The sequence below is a fragment of the Perissodus microlepis genome, chromosome 5 (assembly GCF_051167445.1).
Source record: "Perissodus microlepis isolate ML-2025 ecotype Zambia chromosome 5, ASM5116744v1, whole genome shotgun sequence".
In the NCBI taxonomy this organism is placed as follows: Eukaryota; Metazoa; Chordata; class Actinopteri; order Cichliformes; family Cichlidae; genus Perissodus; species Perissodus microlepis.
This window is the reverse complement of record NC_140465.1, coordinates 16,223,601-16,249,944: the sequence shown is the minus strand read 5'-3', so window position 1 is coordinate 16,249,944 and position 26,344 is coordinate 16,223,601. Positions and strand designations below refer to the sequence as shown.

General features: G+C 40.6%; 3 protein-coding genes across 7 annotated transcripts in view; 1 reads left to right on the top strand and 2 right to left on the bottom strand.

Annotated features, from left to right (window-relative positions):
• LOC146386981 (inositol 1,4,5-trisphosphate-gated calcium channel ITPR1) overlaps positions 1 to 1,713 on the bottom strand; it is a 71,826-nt gene extending 70,113 nt beyond the window's left edge. For all 4 annotated transcript variants that reach the window (XM_084928254.1, XM_084928258.1, XM_084928256.1 and 1 more), the window contains exons 1-2: positions 1,452 to 1,713; positions 493 to 605 (exon numbers count right to left, since the gene is read on the bottom strand). In XM_084928254.1, the coding sequence (XP_084784380.1) occupies positions 493 to 584 (92 nt within the window). In that variant the 5' untranslated portion in view covers positions 585 to 605; positions 1,452 to 1,713. The remainder of the gene's footprint in view (positions 1 to 492; positions 606 to 1,451) is intronic.
• Positions 1,714 to 1,991: 278 nt separating this feature from the next.
• On the top strand, positions 1,992 to 9,214 carry sumf1 (sulfatase modifying factor 1). Of its 2 annotated transcripts, none has more exons than XM_084928262.1 (9): positions 1,992 to 2,404; positions 3,012 to 3,185; positions 3,291 to 3,365; positions 5,838 to 5,920; positions 6,078 to 6,200; positions 6,508 to 6,622; positions 7,812 to 7,925; positions 8,018 to 8,077; positions 8,641 to 9,214. In XM_084928262.1, the coding sequence occupies exons 1-9, from the start codon at positions 2,108 to 2,110 to the stop codon at positions 8,740 to 8,742; spliced, it is 1,143 nt and encodes a 380-aa protein (XP_084784388.1). In that variant the 5' UTR covers positions 1,992 to 2,107; the 3' UTR covers positions 8,743 to 9,214. The 2 variants fall into 2 exon arrangements, with proteins under 2 accessions (XP_084784388.1, XP_084784387.1); XM_084928261.1 differs by having other exon boundaries at positions 6,475 to 6,622.
• Positions 9,215 to 9,326: 112 nt separating this feature from the next.
• On the bottom strand, positions 9,327 to 19,741 carry LOC146386979 (leucine-rich repeat neuronal protein 1-like). The gene is made up of 2 exons (XM_084928259.1): positions 19,322 to 19,741; positions 9,327 to 12,570 (listed from the first exon to the last, which is right to left on the bottom strand). The coding sequence occupies exon 2, from the start codon at positions 12,365 to 12,367 to the stop codon at positions 10,220 to 10,222; it is 2,148 nt and encodes a 715-aa protein (XP_084784385.1). The 5' UTR covers positions 12,368 to 12,570; positions 19,322 to 19,741; the 3' UTR covers positions 9,327 to 10,219.
• Between the last annotated feature and the right edge of the window lie 6,603 nt (positions 19,742 to 26,344).

Genomic DNA, 26,344 nt, shown 5'->3' with positions numbered 1-26,344 from the left:
CAGTAAGCCAGTGTAAGTAATCCCAACAGATAGACCATATAAACAATATGCATTTTACAAGTAAGGACAATTGATGGAGGAAAATGATACATTAATGCTGTGACTGTGTGGGCAAATGAGTGGCTTGCCAACAGTACCACCAGACCATTTATTGTCTTCTAACTCTACCCTTCCAACCTAGGCCTGCCCCAAACTTTAGCATAATCTGCATGTTTTTTGCATTTGTTGCAACAAATTACATTCACTACTTAATCCCATTCTGAGACCAAATGATGACCCTGTCGCTGCGTGTAAGCAAACACGTGCATACACGGGCATCGGACTAAAGGGAAGAAATGTGCTTGTTCTCGACTTTGTCATCAAAATGGTTAACAGTTGCTACTACAAGTGTGATTTCCTCCCTTCCAAAAACTGCTGGCTCAGTATCATGACTGAGCAGCATTTTTTAAGAAAAGTGTGAAGTGGGCCCTCCACACAGGCACAGGGACATACCCTAGGGTGCTGATGAAACCATTGGTTGATCCCTCTGCATACAGGGAGCAGATGTCCCCAATGTGTAGGAAACTGGACATTTTGTCCGACATGTTTGGCACACAAGGGAGCACCTGTATAGGAGAAATTGGGAGAAAATATGGATATTATTAGATCATTTAATATAACATGCCTGTCATGGACACATACCATCATGCATGTATTCAGTATCCATATGCAAATTAATAGTTCCAAGTTAGAAGCAGTTTTCAGAGAGCGGGTTCCCTTGCAGGTGGAGACTACACTAACACAACTGTCAGGCTGCAAGGATTTGCATAGAGAGGAAGAGAAAATGTCTATTAGATGTTACTGTAGCCCCGCTGGTGTTGTGCTGCGCCTTACATGTTTAGGAGCTGCAGCTGCCAGCAAGGTTTATGCACCTGCAACAGGTCATGGCCACTGAAAGCTGATAGAGAGCAATGCAGGTCCCCTCCACTCAGGTTATCTGCCTGTGTGTTTTTCCTTTTTTTCTTTTTTTTAAGCACTGCCTCTCACTGAGGTCGATAAAGCCCCATAACAAGTTATTCTGGTGGCTTTCCGACCGCCGTCTGTTGCAAGCCCGACCAAACGATCAACGATCACACAGCAAAAGCTCGGATCTTCTTCATCTAAGCACCGAAGCGCCAGCGAAACTTGAGAAAGCACATCCCGCGTTAACATTGTAATCGCGGCTCACTATCACATTGCTTCACAGCAGCCCGAAATCATTGTCGGTGTAAGATCCACCCGTCCGTGATTCAATCTTGTTGGGCTTCTCTTTAACAAAAATATTATTCACTAAAAAGCGCCGCTTTTGAGCTCTGAGTTTTTTTTAACCATTTAAGGAGAACTAAATCCTTTCCCCCCCTTTCCGCTGCGAGAAGATAGACATATGAAAGGAGGATGATGGCAAACTGCTCAAGTTAAGCTCTCAACTTTACCTCGGCTGTGCTCGGGTATTTATCTTTCTCTGGGCCAGCTAAGACAACATGACTGCGGTTCTCCTCTCCTCCGGGCCGGGGGATGACATCCAGGCGTCAGCGACTGTAATAATCCAGTTTTTTGACAGCTCGGACACCTTTCCGCGCCTCTCAGTGCTCCCGCAGCTTGTGCTCACTGAGGCAGGCAGGCACTGGCTGGTTGAACTGCCTGGCTCACTTCCACTTCTTCTTCTCAAGCGGCCGTAGTGTTGATAGCTGGGAAATGATGTCCACGTCGCCCCATCCTACCGCTAAGAAAATCTGAGCTGGGTTATCACTCCTGCTACTGCGCTGCCCAGATTTATACGAAGAAGTCTATTTTTATGTAAAAAACAAAACAAAACAGAAAGGTCAAAAATATGTGTGATTTTGGGCGAATAAGTCATTGAAGTGTATTTCAGATAAGCGATTGTATTAATATCATCACAACCGGATGTAGCTGTATTTGCGAGCCGTGATCAGAATTTGCAGTGTTTTTATGGATTAACAGAATTTAGTCCACAGCAAACATTCACTTCGGGAAGGAAAGGGTTACGTTTTGTTACACTCTAGCCAGCTGACTGACCACGTGACTTTACGGAAGCAACAGTGTCAACATCGTGCATGGACCCTGAGCTATGCGTTGGAAAAAAAACATCAAAATGTTGCGTTATTTCACCTTATTGTTCATATTTGGATGTGTGAGCAAAGTGTTGTGTCTTCAGAGTTCATGTAGCGCAGAGCAGAAACCTCCAGGCCCGGAAAGAGCGGCGGGCTGCGGCTGTGATAAGCTGACTAGAGACGCTCCAACTGTGGACCCCTTGGACGAGGATGAGGGTAAAGCAGCTTCCACAGATCCTGATCTCAAATACTCCAAAGACGCAAATGACAGGACGAATCAGGTGCAGGACAATGAGCGGGAAACACAAAGTCCGGTATGTTGCGACTCCTGTTACAGAAAAAAAAAAACCGACACCGCTATTTTGTGAGAGTGTGGAGATAAGGTTATGTGTGCAAAATGTCATGTCAAGTAGTTACCAAAGTCGAATCTAATCGTTCTTGGAACTATTAGGCCTCCTGAGGTTCCCATGCATAAGCAAGGCCTTGTAGCCAATCAGCTGCAACACAGATCTGTCGATTAACACCAAAACCAAGGGTTGCAAAATTGTGTCTACATATGTGCTAATTTTAGTTGTGTGTTTAAATAAACCATAACACCATGTGCTGTAAATATGACTTGAATGCAGAAGCAGGAAGTTTGACAGCCTAGCCTTTGTTTCCTGTAAGTTACCATCTTAAGACTGCACATTTGTGGCACTCTGGTGTCATATTTTTTATTTCTACTATTATTTCTATTATTTATAGGTGGATAATAAGTTAGATTTTTACTAGATATATTATAGATCTTCATTGTTTTATTGTGTTCTTTATTGGTTGTTATGATCTTATAGCTCATAAGAGTTATTAATCCTGAATCTACATTCCAGTTTATAGCACAGTTTGTTTGCATATGTTAATAAAAAATGTACTTGTTCCGTGCAGATGGTGCAGATTTCTGGAGGGGAGTTCCTGATGGGAACAGACAACCCAGGCATCCCCCCAGACGGTGAGGGCCCCCAGAGAGTGGTGTATGTGGACTCCTTCAACATAGACATTCATGAAGTCACTAACCAACAGTTTCAGAGCTTCGTCCTTGCGACAGGATATGTGACTGAGGTGTTAGAAAATATTTAAAAATTAAACCATATTTTTCTGTGAGTAGTTTTCATTATCCTGGTGTTGTTTTTTGCCCATAAAATCTGAGTCTTTTCTGATTTTTAGGCAGAGAAATTTGGAGACTCGTTTGTTTTTGAGGAACTTTTGACTGAGCCAGTGAAAAGCCAAGTCACTCAAGCAGTAAGTGTACCACTGAGCAGGCGACTTACCTGTGCAGCTCACTTTTTACCTGCTACATCAGTTGTAGCTTTGAAGGAAGACATGTGCAGGCTACATGTCATACTTTCGATTTCACTGCACAAAACGAGCACACAGTCAAAGACGCGCTCTACGTTAGTTTGCACTTATGCAACGATCTAACAAACTATTTATTGCTTACACATAGATATCGGTAGCTTGCAGGACTAGAGGTCCAAGTTCACACACTATGTTTAGTAGACAACAGTAAATATAAAGTGTTGTAATAAATGTAACCTCACAGGCTTTCATGCTGTGTTTAGATGTCTGTAAATGTTTGTGTAAAAAGCTTTTTTGTTCATATAAGTACATGTAGCTAAAGTTCCCACAGGGAGTTTTTCTCTCCCACAAACAACACTGATGCTGAGCTAGGTCAAAGGTCTCATTTGAACCCCATGCTTTTCTCCTTTGAGTTCTCTATATCACATTTTCATCATGCCCACCTTGTGGCTATTTTATATGCCCTCAAACAAAGGTATGAGCAGTCCACCCTTTTTTGAGCCACTTCTCTCACTCTAAAATGTCCCAGTCACAAGAAAAGCACGCCAAATTTTCTGTTGTTGGCAGCAAAAGAGGAAACACAGGAGTCTTTATGCATGCTCTGAATCTGAGGACACAGTGGATCGGCTTTATTTTTGATGTCAGGGTCCCCACAACAGATGGAAAATCCTAATGTTAGCTTGCTGCATGACAAAATGTGGCTAATTTGTTTATCAAACGCCCAGAGGCTTGATAATCCAGTTCTTCAGCATGTGACAGTTTCACCTACAGTCTTGTGCTTTGCAAAAATATCATGCCAAATAGGAAGAAGCCTCAAAGCACCTCCTTCACAGAAAGTCACCTTAAACAGTTTTTACCTGTCAGCTGTAAAAGGTTGATGGGGTACTGTCGTCACCCCGCCAGGTGGGCAGGCAGGTAGCGTGAATACACTGTAAATACAGTAACTTGATAAAGAAGTAATGTAGAAATTTTAAGTTGATGTTTTAGGTGTATTTACTAGGAGGCAGAGGGGTGGCACTGGCAGCTTCCAGTATTTTTTTTATTTTTCTGCACACAGGACTGAAGACTTTTACCACACTTCAGCAGCAACATGAGTCTATGAACTTTGGAGCATGCTAAAGATGGTTTTTGTGGTTTTGGACAGAACATTTCCAAGAGATTGGTGTTTGGTGCTTCCTGATGTTTCTAGTTTTCACTGTGTGTTCATTAAATACCTACAGCTTGATAGGTTTACCTATAGAAGTCTTCTGTATGACCCTCAAACCTAGAGGCTTCCACACATTTACCCATATGGCACAATAACTTCACTAATTACTGCTAATTATTTCCCAAAGAGTCCCAGTTTGAAAGTTATACATTTGTTGCAATTTGGCAACAAAGTTCTTTATTCTAAAAGTGTGATGCTGTTATTAATGTTACACATATTTTATTATTTACTGTTTTTTTTTCCCCATTAGTATTTCAAGTAATTATTAAATTTTTATTATTATTGTTATGAAGGAAGGAAGGCTCAGGGTTTAAGTAATCAGCATCATGGGCTCATCCGATTAGAATAAGAATAAGCAGTCATCTAATCATTCACAGGGTTCTCCTTTTATTCTCAAATCAATAGAGCAAAGAAGGAAGGAAGGAAAGACACACATGGACTGCCAATGCTGAAAGAAAACAGAGATTTAAGTTACTCATTACCTTAAACAATACATAAAATAAAAACCCCAAACAGAACCTCACCTCTGCTTCCGCCCCGTGTGGGAGTGAAAAAGAGTGAGCCAAAAGTGAATGCAGTCCTTATATAATGTGTGACAGGTGAGTGCAATTAAGGACAAGCACCACACCCAATCAAAGGTGAGAGAACTAAACAAGGTGCATCTGGTGAAGTGAGTGGGTGTGCTGGGATGTGCTAAAAGGTGGGTCTTTACAACAATTATTGTGCACATGCATGTTTCTCTATAGCTATCTGAACCTAAAATAAAGTCATAAATCTATACATGACCACTTTAATATAATATATCTCACATATTTACATTAAACATTTCAGATTTATTACAAATTAGCAGCACAGCATCAATATTAGCATCATGACAAATGTTGTTCTTGGGAACTGTAAGCTGCTCCAGTCAAATAATATTAAAATAAATAAGGCAGCTTTTGACAGTGATCGCATTTTATAAATGCAGAACAGTATGTTTTATTCATTTAAATAATTACATTTTAGTTTTAACCCAGCACCTTCAGAGAGCACGTTTTTGTCTTTAGCTGGACGTGATGATTTATACTACAACTGTTTAAGAGTGTTGAAAATGGCCTGTTGTTTGAGGGGTTGCACATCAGTGGGCTTTGCAAGAGAAAAACAGAAAAGAAAGTGTGAAAAGCATAATACGATCAGTAACAACTGTTACTACCATTTGTTGTTAGGTGGCCGCTGCCCCTTGGTGGCTTCCAGTCAAAGGAGCCTCCTGGAGGCACCCTGAGGGCCCAGACTCCAACATCACAGACAGGTAGAAAAACTCTCTTTTACTAAAAACTTCATAATGTTTTCAATAATACGCTCCACATTTATATAAAGCACCTATCAAGCATCAAACCTTCACTCTTCTTTTATTTATGAAAAACTGATAAGAGCTCGGTAAATTACTTTAAATCTGTGTTTTTTAGGCTCCATCATCCTGTTTTGCATGTCTCGTGGATAGATGCTGTTGCCTACTGCTCCTGGGCTAACAAGAGACTCCCTACAGAAGCAGAGTGGGAGTATGCCTGCAGGGGTGGCCTGAAAGACAGGTAAGATGTTAACTGATGATGATGATGATGCATCATAATCAGAAAACACATTATTGATCCATGTAGGGAAACTGCTTTGTTACAGTTGCTTAACACACAGTTTATAAGAGGGGGAAATACTAACAAACCTCTAGTCTGAAATGTGGATTCAAAAATGGGAATAATAACAATGTATGACCAAAGTGAACAGAAGATTTATAAGCACAAATGCAAAAGGAACTTTTCTGTGAAAGATGTTTGAAATTGTGCATTTCCTACATGAAATATGTCTCAGATTACTTTCCTGGTATACCACGCCTACATTTAGACTTTATCCATGGGGAAACAAGTTGAACCCTAAAGGACAACACTTTGCTAACCTCTGGCAGGGAGACTTCCCCACACACAACTCTGGAGAAGATGGGTATATCAAAACTTCACCGGTAAGAGACACAAGCAAGAATGAAGAAATGCCATAATTATGGGTGTGTTGAGGGATCTCATATTTCAGGTTTAGTCGGAAAAAGTTTGGCCCAGGAAAATACTAGACATAACGCATTCCAAAGCTCGATGAAGTCACAAAAGAAGCTTGCAGCCTTGAGAGATTACATAGATTACAAAAAGACAACATAAATCCAATCTTTCTTAACAGAGGCAACTTCATAGTTCCAATTCTAGTATGAATCCTGAATATCCGATTTCTGTGTGAAATCTTTAAGAGTATACGGTGTTGATGTAAAATGATATTCTAATCTGCATTATGTCACCTTGTTAGGGTAAAAGGCAGTCACTGATGTTGAAGTAATAGGGGAACTTGAGCTCAGTTAAGAAATCCCTTTAGTTGTCCAGCGGGTTTAGAGGTTTGACTTGTGTTTCAACATTGTGCTTTCTGCATTAAGATAACAAAGCTTTTCAGTTTCCATCTACCATGTAAATGCCCAGTCTTTTTTCCAAGAATGTCACTGAACCCATCAAACCTGTAAAGTCAACCCTCAGCTTCACTAACTTGACACTTTTTTTTTGTTTACGTAACTTAAAAATCTGTGCATATGTAAATAAACAATTTTCTGCAGTCATCTTTTTTGCAAGTTATTTTAACAACAATGAACAGTATCTTACTATAAAAGAAAATCTCTGTCTGTGCATTTGTTCCTTTGTCTACAAACTCCTTCTATACTGGGAGGAGTTAAGCAACCAAAATAAGTTTAAAGATTCTTATCTATATCAGATATTATAGTGTCATCATGTTTCCTAGAAACTACTTGGCAAAGGGCTAAAATGACCCATTTTTTTGCATTTAAAACCTAAAACCTTTATTATTTATGTATTTATTCATTTTATTTTCTCACTGTGATTAAGGATATCAGTTTGTCAGCAGCACTAACAGGCCAAATAATACTGTAGCATTAGCGTGTTCTAATTACCATAATATACTGTGTGTACCATTGAAAGACACAAATATTCATGCACAATAGTTCTTCAAGCCACAGGGCTTAAATATCCTTTAGATAGATAGATTAGACTACTTTTAGACTTAGTGTAGAATTTAGAAATTAGAAATGATAATATTAACAATAATGTATTTTTAAAAACATTGCAGTAAAGTGACAGTAGTGCCCTTATACCCTACAGGTGATGTCCTTTCCTCCCAATGCTTTTGGTCTGTACGACATGGTGGGGAATGCATGGGAATGGACAGCAGACTGGTGGACTGTGCATCACACCACGGACCCGCAACGCAACCCAGTAATGACAGATTACATTCAGGCTTTTGTAATTGTCATGGGTGTTGATTTTTTCTTTTTCTGTAATTATTCTCTACCATTGCGCTCTTTCAGACGGGGCCTCCCTCAGGCAAAGATAAAGTGAAGAAGGGAGGGTCATACATGTGCCACAGGGTATGAAAAAAATTATGTTAAACATCCAGTTTTTTAAATCTGAAATGTAAAACGTGGTTAATTATTTATTTGTTAAATATACCAAGGGCCCCACTCACTGGGATTTTGTGGGATTTTTTGGAATAAAGTGATCAGTGAAAGTAAAACGGTTCTGGCTGTTGGAGAAACCATGTTATTGTTGGAAACACTGAATCCAGACAACTGATATTAGCATTTCTAAGAGGAAGTAGGGTAGCTCTCTGCTCTCTGTTACTCTCCACCTGTGGGATAACAAAGGGATAGATGTATTCATTCTTTCCTTTCTGGCACATGGGGCTTTTGATGCTAGTGACAGCCTTGTCACATGTTGACTGGCCACAGTTTTCTTCTTGTTTCACATTATAGTTACACGTGTGAGGGACCCGAGAGGTCAGTGATTGGAGACTGTGCATAAGCAGGCTGTCTACAAGATTAATATCAGTAGTCTTGACTATCAAACAGTAAAATATCACAAAGCAGTGTCTGTTACTGACATTATTCAGTTCATTCACAGTACATTTCCCCCCCTTTCCCCCCTTTTTCAGTCTTACTGTTACAGGTATCGCTGTGCAGCAAGAAGCCAAAATACACCGGACAGCTCAGCTTCTAATCTTGGTTTCCGCTGTGTTTCTCAAGAGAAACGATAATCTCACCTGCTTGTCTTAAACACACTTTTACTGAAGCTGCTGCCTAAACCCGTTGTTGACTATGCAGGAAGGACATGCAACCTTTTACTGTGATCTCATTGCCAAACATCTGAATATGATGGACAGTAAATCTTCTCTACTATGATATATGTTCACAGTATTCTCACTTTTTATAGTTTTTCAGATGTTTTCATAAGAAATGAATGGAAAAGCTTTCTCTGGCCACCTTTGAGCACTGGTGGGAAAAATATTAATAATTGAAGTTACTATACCTTTCACTGGAACAGATTAGTGTGGTTTTTTTATTGTTGCCATTATCAGCTAAAAGCTGGTTGTGCTGAAAGTAAATCTTAATGTACAGAAAGTGACTTTGCTGTAAAATCATTGTAGAAACTTGTACTTTTTTTGCTCAAAAGCACTGTTTCATACATTTCCATTATAAAGTTGTTGTAATAAAGCAGTATTTCCTCTTTTTTGTATGTTGTATTAGTTATGTACTGAAAGTAAAAGCTTTGATAAACAGCCATATTAAACATGATTAGTTTTAATATGTAGCATCCACCAGAGGGCAGCACACATTCACGTCTATCTGTGGAACTGAGAGCTTACAGTACCATTTATTAAGACATGAGATTCAGAGCCTAAATACAGCATGTGTCATCAACCACTAACACTGTTAATCTAAAGCGAACAGATGCAATAATTCTAATGCCAAAGAGTCACAGAAAACCCCCAAATTTCTGTAAAAGAATCAAAATGTTATTTATTTTAACGTGTTTAGTATACATGTTGCATGTGAAAATAATAAACTAAGCAGCCAACAAATGTCTAGCCAAATAAAAGAATGAACAAAAAGTCAAAAGGCTTCTAGTGCACCTTAAGGAAAAAGAAGTCAAAAGGTACTTATCAAACACTTGCATTTCTAGCATTTAACATCACATTTATCTGCAAACTAAAATCCTAATATCTTGCGCTGTAAATTAGAAAGTTCAAAGATATAGTTGATACAACATTACTGCACAATTGCTAACATTCAGTAGACAGTTTAACAAGTCTAAACCCCGTTGTCAGCTTCGAAGTTCGTACAAACTCCTTTATCTATCAGTGCGCAACAGATTAACTGTTTTACAAAACCGAGAAAGAAACATTTCTAGTAATGCTGGAAGAAGTTCATCGACCCTGCTGCTGTAGAAGCTTCCCAAAAATAAGTGAGTCAAAAATGTACCACAGAAACAGAGCAGAGCAACTAAGACAACCTGGAGGCTAACTACAGCTGCCATCTTGGAAAGTCCAAAACGTTAGAAAGAATCAAACAAAGGCGATACGCTATACTAATAAAAATCCTGCACTTGATCACTCTGCCTCTTATTAGCAAAGCTGAGAATACAAAAAAAATTGCAACTTTAGTCAACTTTTGCCCCAAAATGGCAAAAGTGTGTCTTTGTGCTGCTGGAGACAATAAATCCTCAGTGAATCCTCACCACATGTAATAACTGCGTGTGGTGTCAACAGGAGAGGGTTTTCCCTCTGTGCTGCCATCTTTGTCCTTCTCACCATCAGCCTCCCATAAGTTAATGAGTGGAGGGTAGAGCTCGTTAAGTGGAATGGAGGATGTCTTCAGCATGTATTTCTTCAAGGAGTGGTGGTAATTTTTCCTCTTCCATCTTCGGGCCATGTAGATGCCCACAGTGGCCAGACTGAGGAAGAGCAACATGGTTGACATGACAGCTAGCACAGCTGCGCTTGGGTGCTGGTCTGTCAGGTCCAGGGCAAAGGTAGCGCTACGTGTTGTCACATTAACGCAAGACTTGTGTGTCTGCAGGTGGATGTTGGAGACAGTGAGGCATACCTCGTACTCGGTGGCAGGTTGAAGGTGCGTGAGGTTGTACTCGTGGACATCTACAGGGACACGGGCTGTGTAGGTGATGTGTGGATTGTCAATCTTCATGGTGGCCGAAGCCCACTTCAGGTTCGAGGACATGACATTAGAGTTGACTTTCCAGGACACCAAGATGGAGTGTGACTCCGTCTGCTTGACATAAATCTTCATCACCTGAGCGCTGTCGAGCAGGGTTCCATTTATGCGGATGGTGGCGACCCGTGTGTCGGCCCCTTCAGTGTTCTGGGCCACGCAGGTGTAACGACCAGAATCTTGCACCTGCACGTGAGAAAGCCGCAGGGTGCCCTCGCTGCTCAAGTGATAGCGCTCTGACACAGTGTCCATTGTGATTTTGTTTCCAAGAGGAGTCACCCAGTATATATCTGGATTTGGTTCAGCCATTGCCCGGCAGTCCAGGCTCACGCTCATGCCCAGCTCTAGATTCAAGTGGCTGGGAAAGGTTTCATGGGATATAAGGGGAAGACACTGCTCCGTTGACTCCAGCAGCCTGAACTCTCTGACCCGTTGACCTCTAAATTCTGGTGGGGAGGTGCACAGCATAGTCAAGGGCTCCATGAAGCGCACCGTGGTCCTGTTGGAACTCATCCACTGTATGACACAATCACACCGCAATGGGTTGCTGTGGAGACTGATCTCCCGCAGATTTGGCAACACATCCACAGTTTGCTTGTAAAGGGCAGTAAGAGCATTATTATTAAGCATCAGACTCTCAAGGGATGGCATATCCCTGAAAGCAAACCTGTGGATATAAGACAGCTTCGGGTTGTTGGTTGCCTCTAGTTTAGTCAGTTCTGGGAGGTTGTCCATAGCATAACGGTCAATAGACACTAACTCCATCATGTTGTTGATGCCCAGCTCCTTCAGACGTAGCATGTTTCTGAAGTCTCCTTCTTGGATTTTCTGGACTGGATTCTTGTTTAAATCCAAGAATTTGAGATTGGGAACTTTCTGAAGGGCCAGTTGGGGGATACTGACCAATTTGTTGTCATAGAAAGAAATGCTCTCCAAATTATCTAAACCTACAAATGCATCGGGTGGAACATCAGTGAGATCCATTCCAGCCAGAACCAGACTTCTCAGCCTTACTAGGGGCTTGAAGTTCATGTCTAGGAGGCCAATAACTGGATTCTCCCCAATCATGAGAATCTCAAGATTGGGTGTTTCTTCAAACCAGCGGCTGTCTATGACATGGAGCCTGTTGGAGTTAAGGTGGAGGCGCAGCAGACTGTGCAGTCCTGCAAATGCTCGAGGGGAGATGGAGCTTATCTGGTTGTGGTTGATGTAGAGCTCCTGAAGGTTGGAGAGGTTTTGCAGGCAGTGATCTGGCAGCTGCGTGATCTGGTTCTCCTCTAGATGCAGGGTGGTCAGGTGGTTCATGCTTGTGAGGCCGACAGCTTCCACAGTGCTAAAGTTGTTTTGGGATAAATCTAGCTCCGTCAAGTTAAACAGTACCTCCAGCTCTCCGCTGGTATGAGAGATGGCGTTGCTTTGGAGCAGTAACACTTGGGTATCCACTGACAGGTTGGTAGGGATGTGTGTTAGCCTTAAATCATTGCAATCCACTGTAGTTGCCTCCTTGTAGGTTGACTGAGGGGTGAACCAAGGGCGGATCTCGCAAACACACAAATGAGGGCAATCTTTGCCGTGTGCCGGTGACAGAAAGCAAAGAAGCAATCCTATGCACAACCAGGTTAGAGGAGGCCAAGGCTGACAGCTGAGCGCCATGTTGTCTCCTCTCCCTGCTCACAAAAGGCTTAAATGAGAGGCAGCGTTTGGGAGGAGGATATAAGGGTACGGTTAATAAGCATTAGTCTCCTTTGTAGCTAGCTGCTGTAGGTTGAGAATGGTGATTTCTAACCAAGAGGACCGAGTTTGCAAAAGACAGGCAGGACAGGCATTAGATCCAAACTTCAACTTGAGGTTTTGACCTGAAAAAGAAAAAGAGTAAGGCAGCTGTTAAGGGATATAAGTAACTGGGGGAAAAAATTGAAAAACGGCATAACAGAGTGAAGTGAGAAGGTAATGAGTTCATTATTAATTTCAAGATGATGAAAAAAATGAGACACGTCACATTTCCATAGCAGCACCTCACAGATGTTTAGGGATATTTAAAATGATGTGTCTAACAGGGCAGAAAGAATCTGTCAAATTCATGTGGTTCCCCTTGAGTCACATAGGAATTTATCATCATTTTAAATTGCAGCTTACACATCCAGACATAACTGATAATAAGCAGAAGTGTGTTTAATTAATTTGAGATCTTGAAATGAACTTCAGCTGAAACAAGTCATCCCAAAGGACTGCTTGAAATTCGCTCTTGAGTGAGGCACTCTTTATTTACATGTAAAGCTTTAGTGTTACAGCAATGAAATCACAAGGCATTGCAACGTATTTAAAATCTTGCTCCTCCTTTACTAAAATTGCCATTTTACCCAAGCAGGTTAACTAACAGGGAGAAAGAGGCAACATTTTTAGACTGAGCACTACACTTTTCAGCACGTAGGATGATAGGTTTGTTTTTGCCTGTGCCTCCTTGATGTATCTGTCTCCTTGGAGATTATGAAAATGTTTTCTCTCGCTCTCTCTCTGGTTTGGTTAGATTATCTGCATACCAGCTTAGTTTCAGTTATCCTCTTCAACGAGCGAGCAGGGTGGGAGCAGCCGGCAACTCTGGCTGTGAGCCCATTACACAACAGGCTTAATATACTGGGAGTGAGTGCTCTTCACTGTTAATCACTCACTGCTTATGATAAAGACCCATGGTAGGCAGTCACAAAAAAAGTTTGAGCTGTGGGCCCGCTGTATAACTGTGCACGTCCAGGTTTGTTGAGATTAAGACGAGCTGACTGACATCCTGAGCCGCCAGCGAATTTTTAAGATTTTATGCTTTTTTGCTTTTGTTCTACAGTCTGATGTCACCCAATCTGACAAATATTACTAAGAATGACCGGCACAGACAAGCAATATGAGTGTTGAGAATGAGGAACTGCTGTCAGTTTCTTTGAACAAATAAAAAGAATTCCTCTATACTGTTACAAACTAGAAAAATAACATTCTTCTTTTAGCTAGTTTTGCATGTGCAGACACTGTATCTTGTCTGTATGTGAGGTTGTGTTTGTGTCTATGTGTCGGCACGCATCCTAAACAACTGAAAGGAAATCTCCATTTATTCCTATAATAGAAGACAGAGAAAAGGGAAAGCAAAAGAGGCTCTTGGCTTTCACTAAAACAAACAACTGCAGTTTCAGCTTCCAGTATGACTAACACTAACGCTTGTTTTGATCCTCACATACTGAGATTGAGTTTGTGCATGCGTGTGTGTGTGCGAGATGGGTAACATTTATTTCAGATCGTAAGTAGCAGGTTCCTCAGATATTAACATAAAATAGATACAGATTGTTTTCCCTCACCTTTCATATGGTGTCTGTTCACGCTTTGCGATGTGTTGACAGATTCTCGCTGTTTTTCCCTTGACATCGCATACATCATAATGTAAAAACTGCTTGACAGATACAGAATAAAAGCCTGTGCCGAGAAATAAGTTGTTTCTAGAAATTGAAATGCAGCAGAGGAGAGGAACTGCACATACAACAAAAGGCTTTCAACAAATTCAGTCAAATAGAGGAAAAATACCACAGAAAGTTTAAGCATTAAAGCTTCAGCGCTCACCCCAGTTTCTCAAAGAATTCATATGCTACCTTGGATCAGGTGGCTGATCTCTGCAGTGACCTGGTCACACGCTATCCGATCTAATGATTCTCTCAGTGTGACTAAAGTGTGGCAGCAGGAACGTGTGCCTACTATTCATAGATCCTTATTAGAAAACTCTGAACATGTGGCTTCTCCTTCTGCTTTTAATCATCCATCATTTAAATAATCCAGTCATATGTTCTTCATTTTAATTACTTGCCTATAAATGTATGTAGAAATCTCCTCGATAACACATTTATCTGTCCTCTCTCTCTTGCTCCATGTGTTGCGTTGCTCAGGTATTAAATTGGAGAAGACAGGAGGAGTGATGTTTGTTTTCATGCTGAGGCCATAAAACTCAGACACCTGCCACTAGGTTTCTGGCAGCCTGGCAACACTGTGGGAGTCAGCATCCGGTCCCCACCTATGTCTTGCTGTGTGTACGTGTTGACCTTATTGACCCTGGGAAGTTTTGTTGGGCACATATGCTCTTTTTCACTGGTAGTTTGCTTCATAATGATTGCAGTACACAAATTTACACGTACACTCTCTCCGCTCAACCCACACACACACACACACACGTATTGTTGGCCACGGACCAGTTCTGCTGAAGTGATTGGAATGGCTTCCCACCTGTTCATAACATCGAGCCTTTGCTGGTCCAGTGCTAAGCCATGCAGCCTGCTGCTTTGACCCCCTGCTCACTGCTACTCTTGCTAACGTGTTTGAAGGATAACACAAATCTATGTGCATCGCTTTTTTTGCATACATTGTGTCAGAGTGTTATGGCCTTTAATGCACATTTTTACAGTTTTCTACACAGCTTGTGTGTTCTGTGCAGTCTTATAGACAGCTTCTGTAACTGAGAAGCTCCACATACAACTTCCTCATGATAACTATATATTCTGTAGTTGGCAACACACTTTAGTCTCACAATGTAAACTGCAACAGAGGACTTGTAAAGTCCTACCAGATCATATCAACAAGAGGGTGGGTGGTGGACAACTTTATGAACTCTTGTTTTCACTGCTCTCAGGGATGCAGCAGAGATTCGGTTTGAGATATAATATAATACACTCACTGCCACAGCAGGGCTGCACCTGTTGGGTACGAGCACCTTTATGCTGAAAATCTATTGCTAATCGCTCGGCTGTGGCAGCAGAGAGCACAGATATTGTATGAAACACATTTCTTCTTACATTTGGATCTACACTTTCACACAAAATACATTTTTCGTCCCATCGCAACACATCCCCCGACACATACCCGTCCTTGCCTATTCTTATTTGACTTGCTGATTTTTACATGCATGCATACTCAGAACACTAGAAGGAGGAAGAAAAATCCTTCAGTAGCTCGGCATTATCCAGCTGACTGTCTAAACTGAAGGCTCAAGCTGAGGGATTTACTCTCACAGCACACCCAGTAGTTATGAGGTTTTAATCCAAGTTCACATTATACATATAAAATACGTCAACATCCATCTACAATTGCTGCACGGAATCTACAATTGGTCTGCACTTGGTTCAGCTGAACCTTCAGAGGTTCATTGGCCCTGAGGGTCCGAAGCATGACAGCAGGATGTAATTGCGGCACATAACGAAGTTTGTCTGTTCCATGTTAAGGCTCCATAAATCTATTTATAAGACATTTTCTTTGGACAATACAAGTGGCGAGATAATGAGAGCCCCTGAAGGAAAACAGACCTGCAATCAGATGCAGGATCATTTCTCTTTAGATCTGCAGCGTGCAAGTCTTTATGGGTGCACCTGGCAGTCGTTGTTTTCAATCACAGACATTAAAGAGGTGATTTGAAAACACTTTGATTGAATAAAAATCATGACACTTGTGTTGTTTTATGAGTAATTTCAGTTCATTTGATTTTACGCCTTCTAAGAATTGCCGCTAATATTATATTTCACCATATGCCCCTGGCACAGCCAGGAAGGACCTCACTTGATTGCGCACCACATCGTTTTTCACAGGAGGCAATTCTTTCACCCATCTTTTTCTGGGGCCCGTTTCACTGGGTGCAAAATGTGAGCAGTGTTTCTGTATCAGCAGCCACACAACAGGCTCACAGACATGCCATCACCATGGCAACGGCTATGCCACCGGCATTTGTTCCATAACCAAAGATATGAGAAGACAGCTATTAGTGCCATCAGGCAGCGAATGAAATATGCCAGTAAAAACTTGGGCTGGTGCAATAGAAACCCACTGGTATGATTAAACAGCCAACCATATGTGCAAGGAAAACACTGCCCTCGCAGAGGAACCAATAAATAAAACTATACTTTGCACATGCATCACCATACGCTATATTATAATAAGACACTTATTCATTTACTAATGCTTCGAGTTTGCCATGACAAACAGCATCAATCCAGAGCTGTAATGTGGCACTGAAACCTAAGCAATGCCGCCTGATGTTTTCTTCATGTCCTCACTGTGCTGGCCTGCCTGAGAGACATCCTGTTTCTGCTCCATTAGTATGCAAGTGTCTCACTTCACATCACAGAGGGCTTTGGTGCAGCTGCTGATTGCAGAGGTGTAGCTGAGAGGGATGCATGTCCAACCAGTCAGGAAAAAGACAGAGCGCAAAGAGAGAGAAGGTGGAGAGCTCGAAGACTACAGGAGGAGCTGAAAACGCCACAGGACTCAAGGAGCAATGACAAAATCGAATAGTATGTATGGAATCACGGAAAAGTACGCTGCATGATTTCTTCAGAATCCACTGAAGGTTAAAAGTCGCAGAGCAGCAAATTGTCTCTGTATTTCCATTTACCGCAAATCCATACAGGAGGCTTATTTCCCTGTGGAACAGAGATGGATCTTGACACAATTTTTCTTCTTTGGCTTTATTTTTTTTTTCTGTCCCTTTTTTTTGTCCACACTCTCCCTCTCCACCTCAGCTCTCCTTAAAGTTGCAGCGTGTGTGAAAAGCCAATATGTTGTCATTGGAGTATCGATTAATCATAGTGACATGCCAAGGTCTCTAATCTCTGGGGAATCCCTATTTGGAAAGACTCAGAGGTCAAGGGAAATTAACTTTCTCTGTTTAAATTGACCTACTGCACAGAGCAAAGAAATCGTGCCAATATTAATTCTTTTGAGTGGATTTTTAGGAAATGTGCTTCTTTATTATGTGTGAGTTTACATGTGGGAAGGGACAGTGAAGACTGCATGTGTACAATAAAAATGTTGTGAATGAATGTGGTTTGCATCGAATGGACAATAAGTCTTCACAAACTTAGTTCATTTACCATTTCTTATTTTTTACCTACATTTTCAGTGTTTTAGTTTGTTTTTAATGACATACTTAATCTTTAAATTGACAGAGCATCATATTTTATTTTAAAAAGGCTTTTTAAAGTACTATATAGAGTGTGAAAAAACATATACTGATAATAAAATAAAATAAAAACACTCACTCAGTCACAACAAAACGACAAGACCTTTAATGGCTCATTGCGTTCCCATGTTTGAATTCACATCACACTCTCAAAGGAATAAGGTCAAGCTGTTGACACCCTCAACTCCCCTCCACCACTGTGGGAACTGCAGCTCCAGAACATGCTGCAGCGGTAGCCCTATGGCGCACAATGGCGCACAGACACACCAAGTCGTGTCTTTGTGTCGGTATTTTCTCACACTCCCTGTTACCAGCTGAGGAGATACGTCACTGTGCATTGTTGATGCTAAGATTCGGGTGGGGGGTGGGGGGGTCCACAGCTTTCATATCACTGGCTCGTTGGGCGACTACACAAAGTTGTGTGCTTGCATTTGCTGAAAGATTGGCAGTGTGCAAATCATGCACAATCATTTTGTCTGTGTAAACAAGATGACAAAACTCAACCAGACGTTTGTAATAAACAGTTATGATCCTCAACCCTTGGTGCCGCATTAGTGATCTCAGTAACAGGTGCTCTGTAATGCAGCAGCTGAAACAACAGAGCCAACTTGACAAAGGTGACCTGAACAATGCAGACCCCCCCCCCCCCCCCCCCCTTTCTTTTTAGTAGAAACACAGAGTTGTCTGTCTCCTTTCCTCTCCTTGTCATAATTTCAGACACTTCCTAAGGATTCATTTCCTCACCCTTATTTGGCATGCATATATATATATATATATATATATATATATATATATATATATATATATATATATATATGTGTGTGTGTGTGTGTGTGTGTGTGTGTGTGTGTGTGTGTGTGTGTGTGTGTGTGTAGAGAGAGCGAGAGAGAGGTGAATAGTACTCAGCTGCCCCAGTGCACTCTGCACTGCACCGGGAAAGTATGTGTAAATGTTACACTACATTGTTAGTTCAACCAACTACAGTGGAGAGTCTGCAATACTGCGCGTTTAACAACGATCCATGTAGAGATGTATTTAGATCTTTTATGGAGAAAACTATAACAATTAAAACAAAAATAATTTCACTTAAAGCCATTTTTAACACCAGGTTTGGTTCATGTTTTCTTTGTTTTCCTGCGTCCTATCGTCACACATTGATGATTGTCTAGACTTGGAACGGCTCATAATGAAGATATGCCCTGTAGAGACTGACTGCAGAGCGCAATCTCCTCGAAAAATCACAGCAAAAAAGCATTTTATTGATAAGACTGACTGAGCACACACCGCAGAATGATAACGTCCAAACATCGATAAACCTTAATATTATTATTATTATTATTATTATTATTATTATTATTGAATAATATATATTTCCGTTTGTTCGGGCAATCAAATCAGTCTTGTCTCTTAACGAGAATCCATTATTGTCACATTGGATCTTTGTTGAACAGTGCAGCTCTCAAATCTTTTTAAGAACTGCAAAATGATGACTTCATCTGTATCGTTCTGAAACGGATTAAAATATTAATGCCGTCATACAAGTCAGAAATTAAGAAAATCGCCCGAGCTGTTCTATGGGCATGCACCGAAAAACATCAGCACATGCATAAAATAAACAGGCGTTTTGCTCTCACCTACGAAGCGCCGAATCCTCCGTACCAAAGAATGCTGCAGGCTACTGTATGTGACCCATGCAGCATCCGCCACTCCAGGAAGATGACTGAGCGACGCAAACTATGTTTTCGAATACAGATGTGAACCCAAACGAAGAGATTTTGTAGCAAAGCACCCCGTACCCCGGCTTTTCGCTCCCCTTCTACTCCAACTGGTGTTTGAAACACGGCGACAGGCGATACTTCAGCAGTGAAAAGCAGCAGCGCGCAGCTTCCAGAGAGCAGCTGCCCTGTGCAGGTCAGCTGGACAGAAAAGCCTCTGACACCGACTCTGGTGCCCAAACAAGCAGCCTCACCATCTGTTCTGTCATCACAACCATGGGAACGAAAATCCCACCCTACCGGCCGTAAACTGCGATGCGCGGATTATGTTGTGATTGAACCTCAGGCTGAGGAAACAATGACATGTGACTACACTGAGACTATTTAGATGTTTTCTTTTTAGATTATTAGTGTTATTGTTGAGCGCTTAAACATTGTGCGTATTTTCACTCTTCGGGTAAACCTTACTGAAATGTAGTTATCACCAGTGAAAAAAATGTGTGAACGTGTTTGGTAGAAAATCTTTTGTCTGCCACGAGCTCGGAGTTAATAATTCATAATAATTATGAATTGAAATGGACTTTAAAGTGAATCTAGTCACCCCACTTCTTCCCCCATTTCCCTAGCTCTCTCTTCAATGTGCATGCGCGCGCGCACACACACACACACACACAGACTAGGAAGTTTAATGACTAACATTGAATTCCTGGACTTTTACCATCTTTACACACTGGACCTCACCCACTGGTTTCTCAAGACTAACTGGTGGAACATAGAGTCACTGCAGGCATGAATGACCCGGAGAAAAACATGAAGGTTCAGTGATATAATGATAATGTAATTTTTTATTATAATTGAATTGTTAATGATTTTTGGCTGCTGGGTGTGAACTTTTTGGCTTGTGGAGCTTCTGAAGTTTAAGAATCACTCAACTTGAACATTACCAGAACCCTTTGACCAGATCTTCAGCATTAAATTAAACTGTTTATGTCATAGGGGTTTTCTTTTATCCACATACAGAAGGCGAGTCCCCACACTGACGTGGAAACAGATTTAAGCATAAGGCAAGTAATACGCAAACTCTTCACACAAACACAGGAGTCCATTTTGGGAATTTAAGAAAGATACATATTTCCTACACAACTGTCACTTCTTTGGATTCATTCTTGCTCCTCCGCCTCCTCCTCCTCCCTCCTTTTCTTGCGGGAGCCGTGAAAATGACACTGTTTCATCACTTTCTGTTTGAGCTGCAAGTCTGGGCACTGCCTGTCAGGTACTTCATCCAAACTACAGCTACGGAGAACAGGTGTTATCATCAATGTGTTCAAGAATGTGTGCAAGGATGTCATGTGCAGGTTTTGCTCATTTACAAATGGAGATAATTGCAGATATATGTATATACATTGTCAGCACAAAGACACTTTTGCCATTTTATTGGTTTTTATCAAAGCTTTTATAGATTATCCATTCCACATTAGTAGACCAAGTTTGGATTTGCGTACCACTGATGAAATACTGCAGTGTTCAACCATTTCACATGGTTATGATGGACTTGATAGAAAGACGCGAACAGTTAAAAGTAAATGCAAACAAGTATTTTGTTTCAGCTTGATTTACCCTGTTGATGTATTATGAACTGTCGACTCCAGGAAACAGATGACTCTTCAGATACATACATTCATTTAATACTGAGCAGACCCCAAAGAAAACCTCAGTGGTAGTGGAAGTTAATATGATGGCGTCCTTCTTGTGACATCCACATAGTAGGCATTTTAGGTTATTCTTTTTGTTTTGTTGTTGGAATCTTGAATCTTTTTTGAGGAGAAAGAACCAGTCCATTCACCATTTCGATTTGTCACCCCCTAACCCTTTAAATCAGAGGGTTCTGAACATTCTCCTCAGACCCCCTCACATTGTAGTGGAGCCCTTTTTGAGTTGCATCCATCAACAACAAAAAAAAAGGTTTATGCATTTCACTTAGTTGATGGAAACCCAACACACTAACTCCTGTTCTGCACAGGATACAATATAATATTGTATATGTCAACATGCTGATGTCAGAAAACTAAAGGTGAGAAAGTGCATCAGGAGATTTTATTTTTATTTTTTTACCACCCTGATCTCGAGAATTAGGCAGCATTAACTAAGAAATTAACCTTATTTTCTTTCACTTCTGTAGGCTAGCAGTCAGTTTTCCTGCAGAAGTAAACATAAAATGAATGAATTCAATTATAGGTCATATTTTAGTCTAAAATCAAATAGAACATGTCAGCAATAATGACAAATTTTGCATAATTTATTTTGGATGCACAGGAAAGAGAGCAGAAAAAGAGAAAAGCGAGCAGGCTGACGAGGAAACAGCTGCATCCTCTGAATCTCAGATGATGTTCTAGTCTAGATTTACATTTTGAATTATTCCGCATAGTTGCAGGGCGTCTAGGTACAAATGTATAATGGTTTTTTTTTCTTATATTTGCCAATTTGCAGAATCCATCTGGAACTTTTTCTACGTCCTTTGTGATGTATAAAACTCGCTACTGCTCACATTGTGCTACCCCCACTGAGAGATCAAAGTTGATTCAGCAGCCAGTGCGTGCGCAGGTTGCAACCAGCAAATCATAATTTCCCACCATTAACCTGCAGTGCTTGTGGTGTGGTTGCTCTGGCAACAACTCCCTCCCAGGAATGGCGATGCAGCATATCCACCGGTTTATTAGATCTCCGATCACACAGCTCCCTCCACATGACCATCTGGGAAAAACAGTCGCAAAGAAACATGTGCCCCCTGTTTTACCTTTCGCAGGTCTTCTCGTGATTTTGCTGCACTGCACTCTGCTGAAGAGACAATAAGATGTCATTTTTCTTGTCAGTGCTTGTTTGGGGTCATAGATGGGTGGACTATAAAAGGCAGAAATGATCAGATGAATGCTGAAATAAAATGCATGCTGAGAAGTAGATGGAGACACACACAGACATGATAATGCCTCCTTTTTTTATCCAGAAGCATTTGCTTGAGTTCACCCACGGTTTATTTGGAACACATAAAATAATATTTATTGGAGCACAAGATCCCAAGGGAGTTTTATTTGAAGAGAATTTTTTTTTAACTGAGCTTTACTGATGTTATTATTAACAGTCTCATGCTGTTTTCAGATGGAACCAGAGCAGATGCTGCTTGCCTCTGAACATTTAACACATTTACAGCCTTGATGTGACATTATGCCATAATTACACCATCCTTGGTACCATCACCACCTTCTGCCAAACTGCAGCAAACACTTCTAAGGAACTGCAGATGCCCATTCCACCAACACTCATAAATGGACACTTACGCATGTGAAGTTGTGAGCACATATACACTCACTAGCCTCTTTATTGGGAACACCTGTTTAGCTGCTCTTTACTACAAATACATTAGCCAATCACTTGGGAGTGAGCCAGTGCATTGAAGCGTGCAGACATGGTCAAGACAACCTGCTTAGGTTCAAACTGGGGAATGAAAGGTGATTTAATAAGGCTACAGTTCACATGGTCTCACCAAAACTGGAAATAGAAAACTAGAAAAACATTGTCTGGTCTCAATTTCTGCTGCTAAGATTAAATATCATGAGAGCATGAATTCATTATGCCTTGCATGAAAGGTTTTAAGCTGCTGGTGGTGAAATGGTTTAGCAGATTTTTTCATGGCACACTTTGGGCTCCTTAGCACTATATGACTATCACAAACACCACAGCCTACCTCAGTGTTGTTGCTGACCACAGTCATCCCTTCATGACCACAGTGTGCAATCTTCTGATGGCTGCTTCCACCAGAATAACGCACCATGTGCTAAAGCTTAGTTAATCTCAAACTGGTTTCTTAAACATGGAGTTCCCTGCACTCAACTTATATCCACACACCAGATTTCATTCCAATAGAGCGTGATTGGGATGTGGTGGAATTAGAGATTCTCATCATGGATGAGACCAGAAATTTGGAGCAAAATCTCTGAGGAAAGTTTCAAAAACTTAGATTAGTCTTTGCCAATAAGATTTAAAGCAGTTCTAAAAGCAAAACAGGATCCATCCCAATATAATGGCAAGATGTAAGTAATGAAGTGGCCGGTGTGTGTATACATGACAAATACTGACAATTTCCAGAGGTGTGTTTTTATTTCTGTTTAGTTTCTCTGTGACTAAATAACTAGGAAGTTAGATTTTGGTGCAAATGGTGCAGTTGAAATGATTATTATTCACTTCCTTGAATAGTGCTTGGGCCTTGGCCTAGTTGTGAGTTTTGTAATTTTCTAACTTTATAATAATCTAGACTTGGGATGGGCAGAGAAACAGAAACATCTTACAATACTGCATGTTGCAATTTAACAAAAACTAGCACAACCAGCCTCAGAAAATCCCCCCTCAGCTGAATCAGCTCCTTTCAGTATCAACGTAGATTGAACATTTTAAGCTTCACTGCATTTATTGCAGGGTTTTCACATTTTATACCAAGAGTGTACAGGTGCTGTGTTTTCTGTAACTTTCAGCTGGCTCTGTTATATTATACCAAACCATAGACTATAATACTAATGATCATTGTTTTGGGGATATCAGCAATATCACTCCCACAACTACAACTACAGCCCAGAGTCTTAACTCAACTGTGGACAAGAGATATTTTATTTTGTATTCTTATGGTGACAATTTATAATCAGAACTATCATTGATCAATCATTCATCATTGTCGAATCTGTTGACAGAATAATCTCTGAATTATATCTATGGTAATCTGAGCAAAATATTAATGTATGCATATTATCATCACTTTAATTAGTCTATTGTTGTTCTCTATCATTCTTTCTATCTGCTTAAGCTGTTGCAAATGGTATCCATATCATTGTATTCACACCTCTCGAAGCTGTGGGTCCAGTAGGGCCTTCTACATTCACCTACACACATATTCAGGCCTACACCAACATGCACATAGAGAGTCATGGAAAACACGCACGTTCACACCCACACGTATTAAGAACAGGGAGGTCGTCTCAGGACAGTCTCTCGGTTGGACACACAGTCTCACAAAGTTGCACAACAAGTAGCACTTGATGTCTATATAAGGAGAACTTTTTGAGTGTGGGGAACTGTTATCATTTCCAGTAAGATCTAACTGTGATGTCATCAGGGTAATATAAGGATGGGGAGCGGTCTGCTCGACGAAGATTGTAAGATTGTTGTTGCAAGTTTCTTCCCACACTCTGCGCAAGTATGTAAATAAAGATCACTATTTTTGGCACCTACCTGGATTCAGTCTGCTTACTTCTCTTACCCAAATCGAACAAATTTCAACACAACCTAGCTCAACTATCTTTCCAAAAAATAGCAAATAAATAGCCAAAAAAAACCCCATAACCAAATCAATCACCCCTACACCTCTTTGTCCACAAATTATGACAATTTGTCCATATCACATAGGGTTTTTTTAGGGGATTCCCAAAAAGCAGTTGGCACATGCTAATTAGTGAACTTTAAAGGTGCTGACAGGATGGAGCCAGACTGGCTTTAAGGTAAGCTAAATCTCAGATATTACAAGGATATTGTTCTTGTATCTGTATGTCGTGACTCTAATGAGTGAAGTATTTTATTACATTCTTTGAAATTCTCAAGTCACTTAGAGTCCACTCAAATAAACACACAAAAGTACGTTCTTATGCAACCGCAGATAAAGGTAAACTGTGCCTACAAACCCGAACTATTTAACAGAAAATGCAAGTGATAGTTATATGAGAGATTGTGACTGCATTATTAATCCTAGGAGAGTTAATATTTGATAATCTTTAACCATACTGTTAAACATGCTGTTTAGAAATGCAGGGCAGAGTGATACCACTGACTTTGTATGTCCAGCTCCACTGCTGAGACTCAAGGTGAATTTGTGTGAAATGTCTCATCGGAATTGGTCTTAATAGCCACAGAGGTGATGAGGTCCTGACTTCTGTTACACATGTCACTTTGCATTAGTGTCCACATTAGGGCCTTCTACTCTGCAACCAATCAGAGCCGCTTAAAAACAAAATCAACAGATCCCTTTCTAATTGTTCCTTAGCAAAGCAATTTAGCAGAGGCTCTTGGGAACTGACTTTCATTTGAGTTTGTCAAACGCAGGCCTTGCTTGATTTGTTTTGGCCCAATCCAAAATTAAAATAGTTTCTGAAGCATTTGTAGTGTGTGCGTGTGTGTGTGTGTGTGTGTAAAGTAGCCGTGTGTACTCTTTTATGTTTTGCTTTTCTTTTTGCAAAAATAAATTAATAACACTAATTGCCCCTGGGTGTACTGTGGTGAAAAAGTATAGTAGAATAATAGCGTCTCGCTAATCAGTTGTATTTATCCATCTTTCTCATGTCCTCTCTCAGACAAATGAGAATATTAAAAGCAATTTGGTTCTTTTCTGTTCATTCCTGCAACAATAACAACTCGTTAAAAATTCAATCACATGTGGCACGAGTAGGATTTTACATCACTGATGTCTTGCAAAGCAGGAGAAAAAAAAATGCTTTGACAGCCCCAAGTCGAAGGATGAGGTTTTTTGTTTTATTTTTTATTTTTTAAACTTCCAATTTCGCAGATACAGCTGGGGACGCACAAAAGAAAAATGTTGTCAAGTTCAAATATTCCGAATGAATCAAACTCTTTTCTATTCATTCCATTTCAAAGCAAGACTTAAATATGCCTTATGTGTCATCATCAAGAGGTAATTTTGAGTATGTTGAGATCAGGGAAACCAGAATACTTCAGTTTGTGTCCAAAGAAGTTATTATTTATTTTATCGGTTACTACTGGAATAATTTTACTTTTGTATGAAGCGGAGTAATTTTTTTTTTTTTTTGGCTCAGTTTTTATCCTAGAGACATATTTGTGCATTTAAGTGATAACACTGCTGATCTTTGACTCAGATATTGCAAGACTTAC

What these genes read in the sequence shown, in the direction of transcription:
- LOC146386979 (XM_084928259.1), bottom strand. Translation starts at nt 12,367, where the DNA reads ATGGCGCTCAGCTGTCAGCCTTGGCCTCCTCTAACCTGGTTGTGCATA.
- sumf1 (XM_084928261.1), top strand. Translation starts at nt 2,108, where the DNA reads ATGCGTTGGAAAAAAAACATCAAAATGTTGCGTTATTTCACCTTATTG. An exon ending in AAAGCCAAGTCACTCAAGCA is followed by an intron (nt 3,366 to 5,837) that starts GTAAGTGTACCA and finishes ATTTGTTGTTAG; the next exon opens with GTGGCCGCTGCCCCTTGGTG. An exon ending in GGTCATACATGTGCCACAGG is followed by an intron (nt 8,078 to 8,640) that starts GTATGAAAAAAA and finishes CCCCTTTTTCAG; the next exon opens with TCTTACTGTTACAGGTATCG.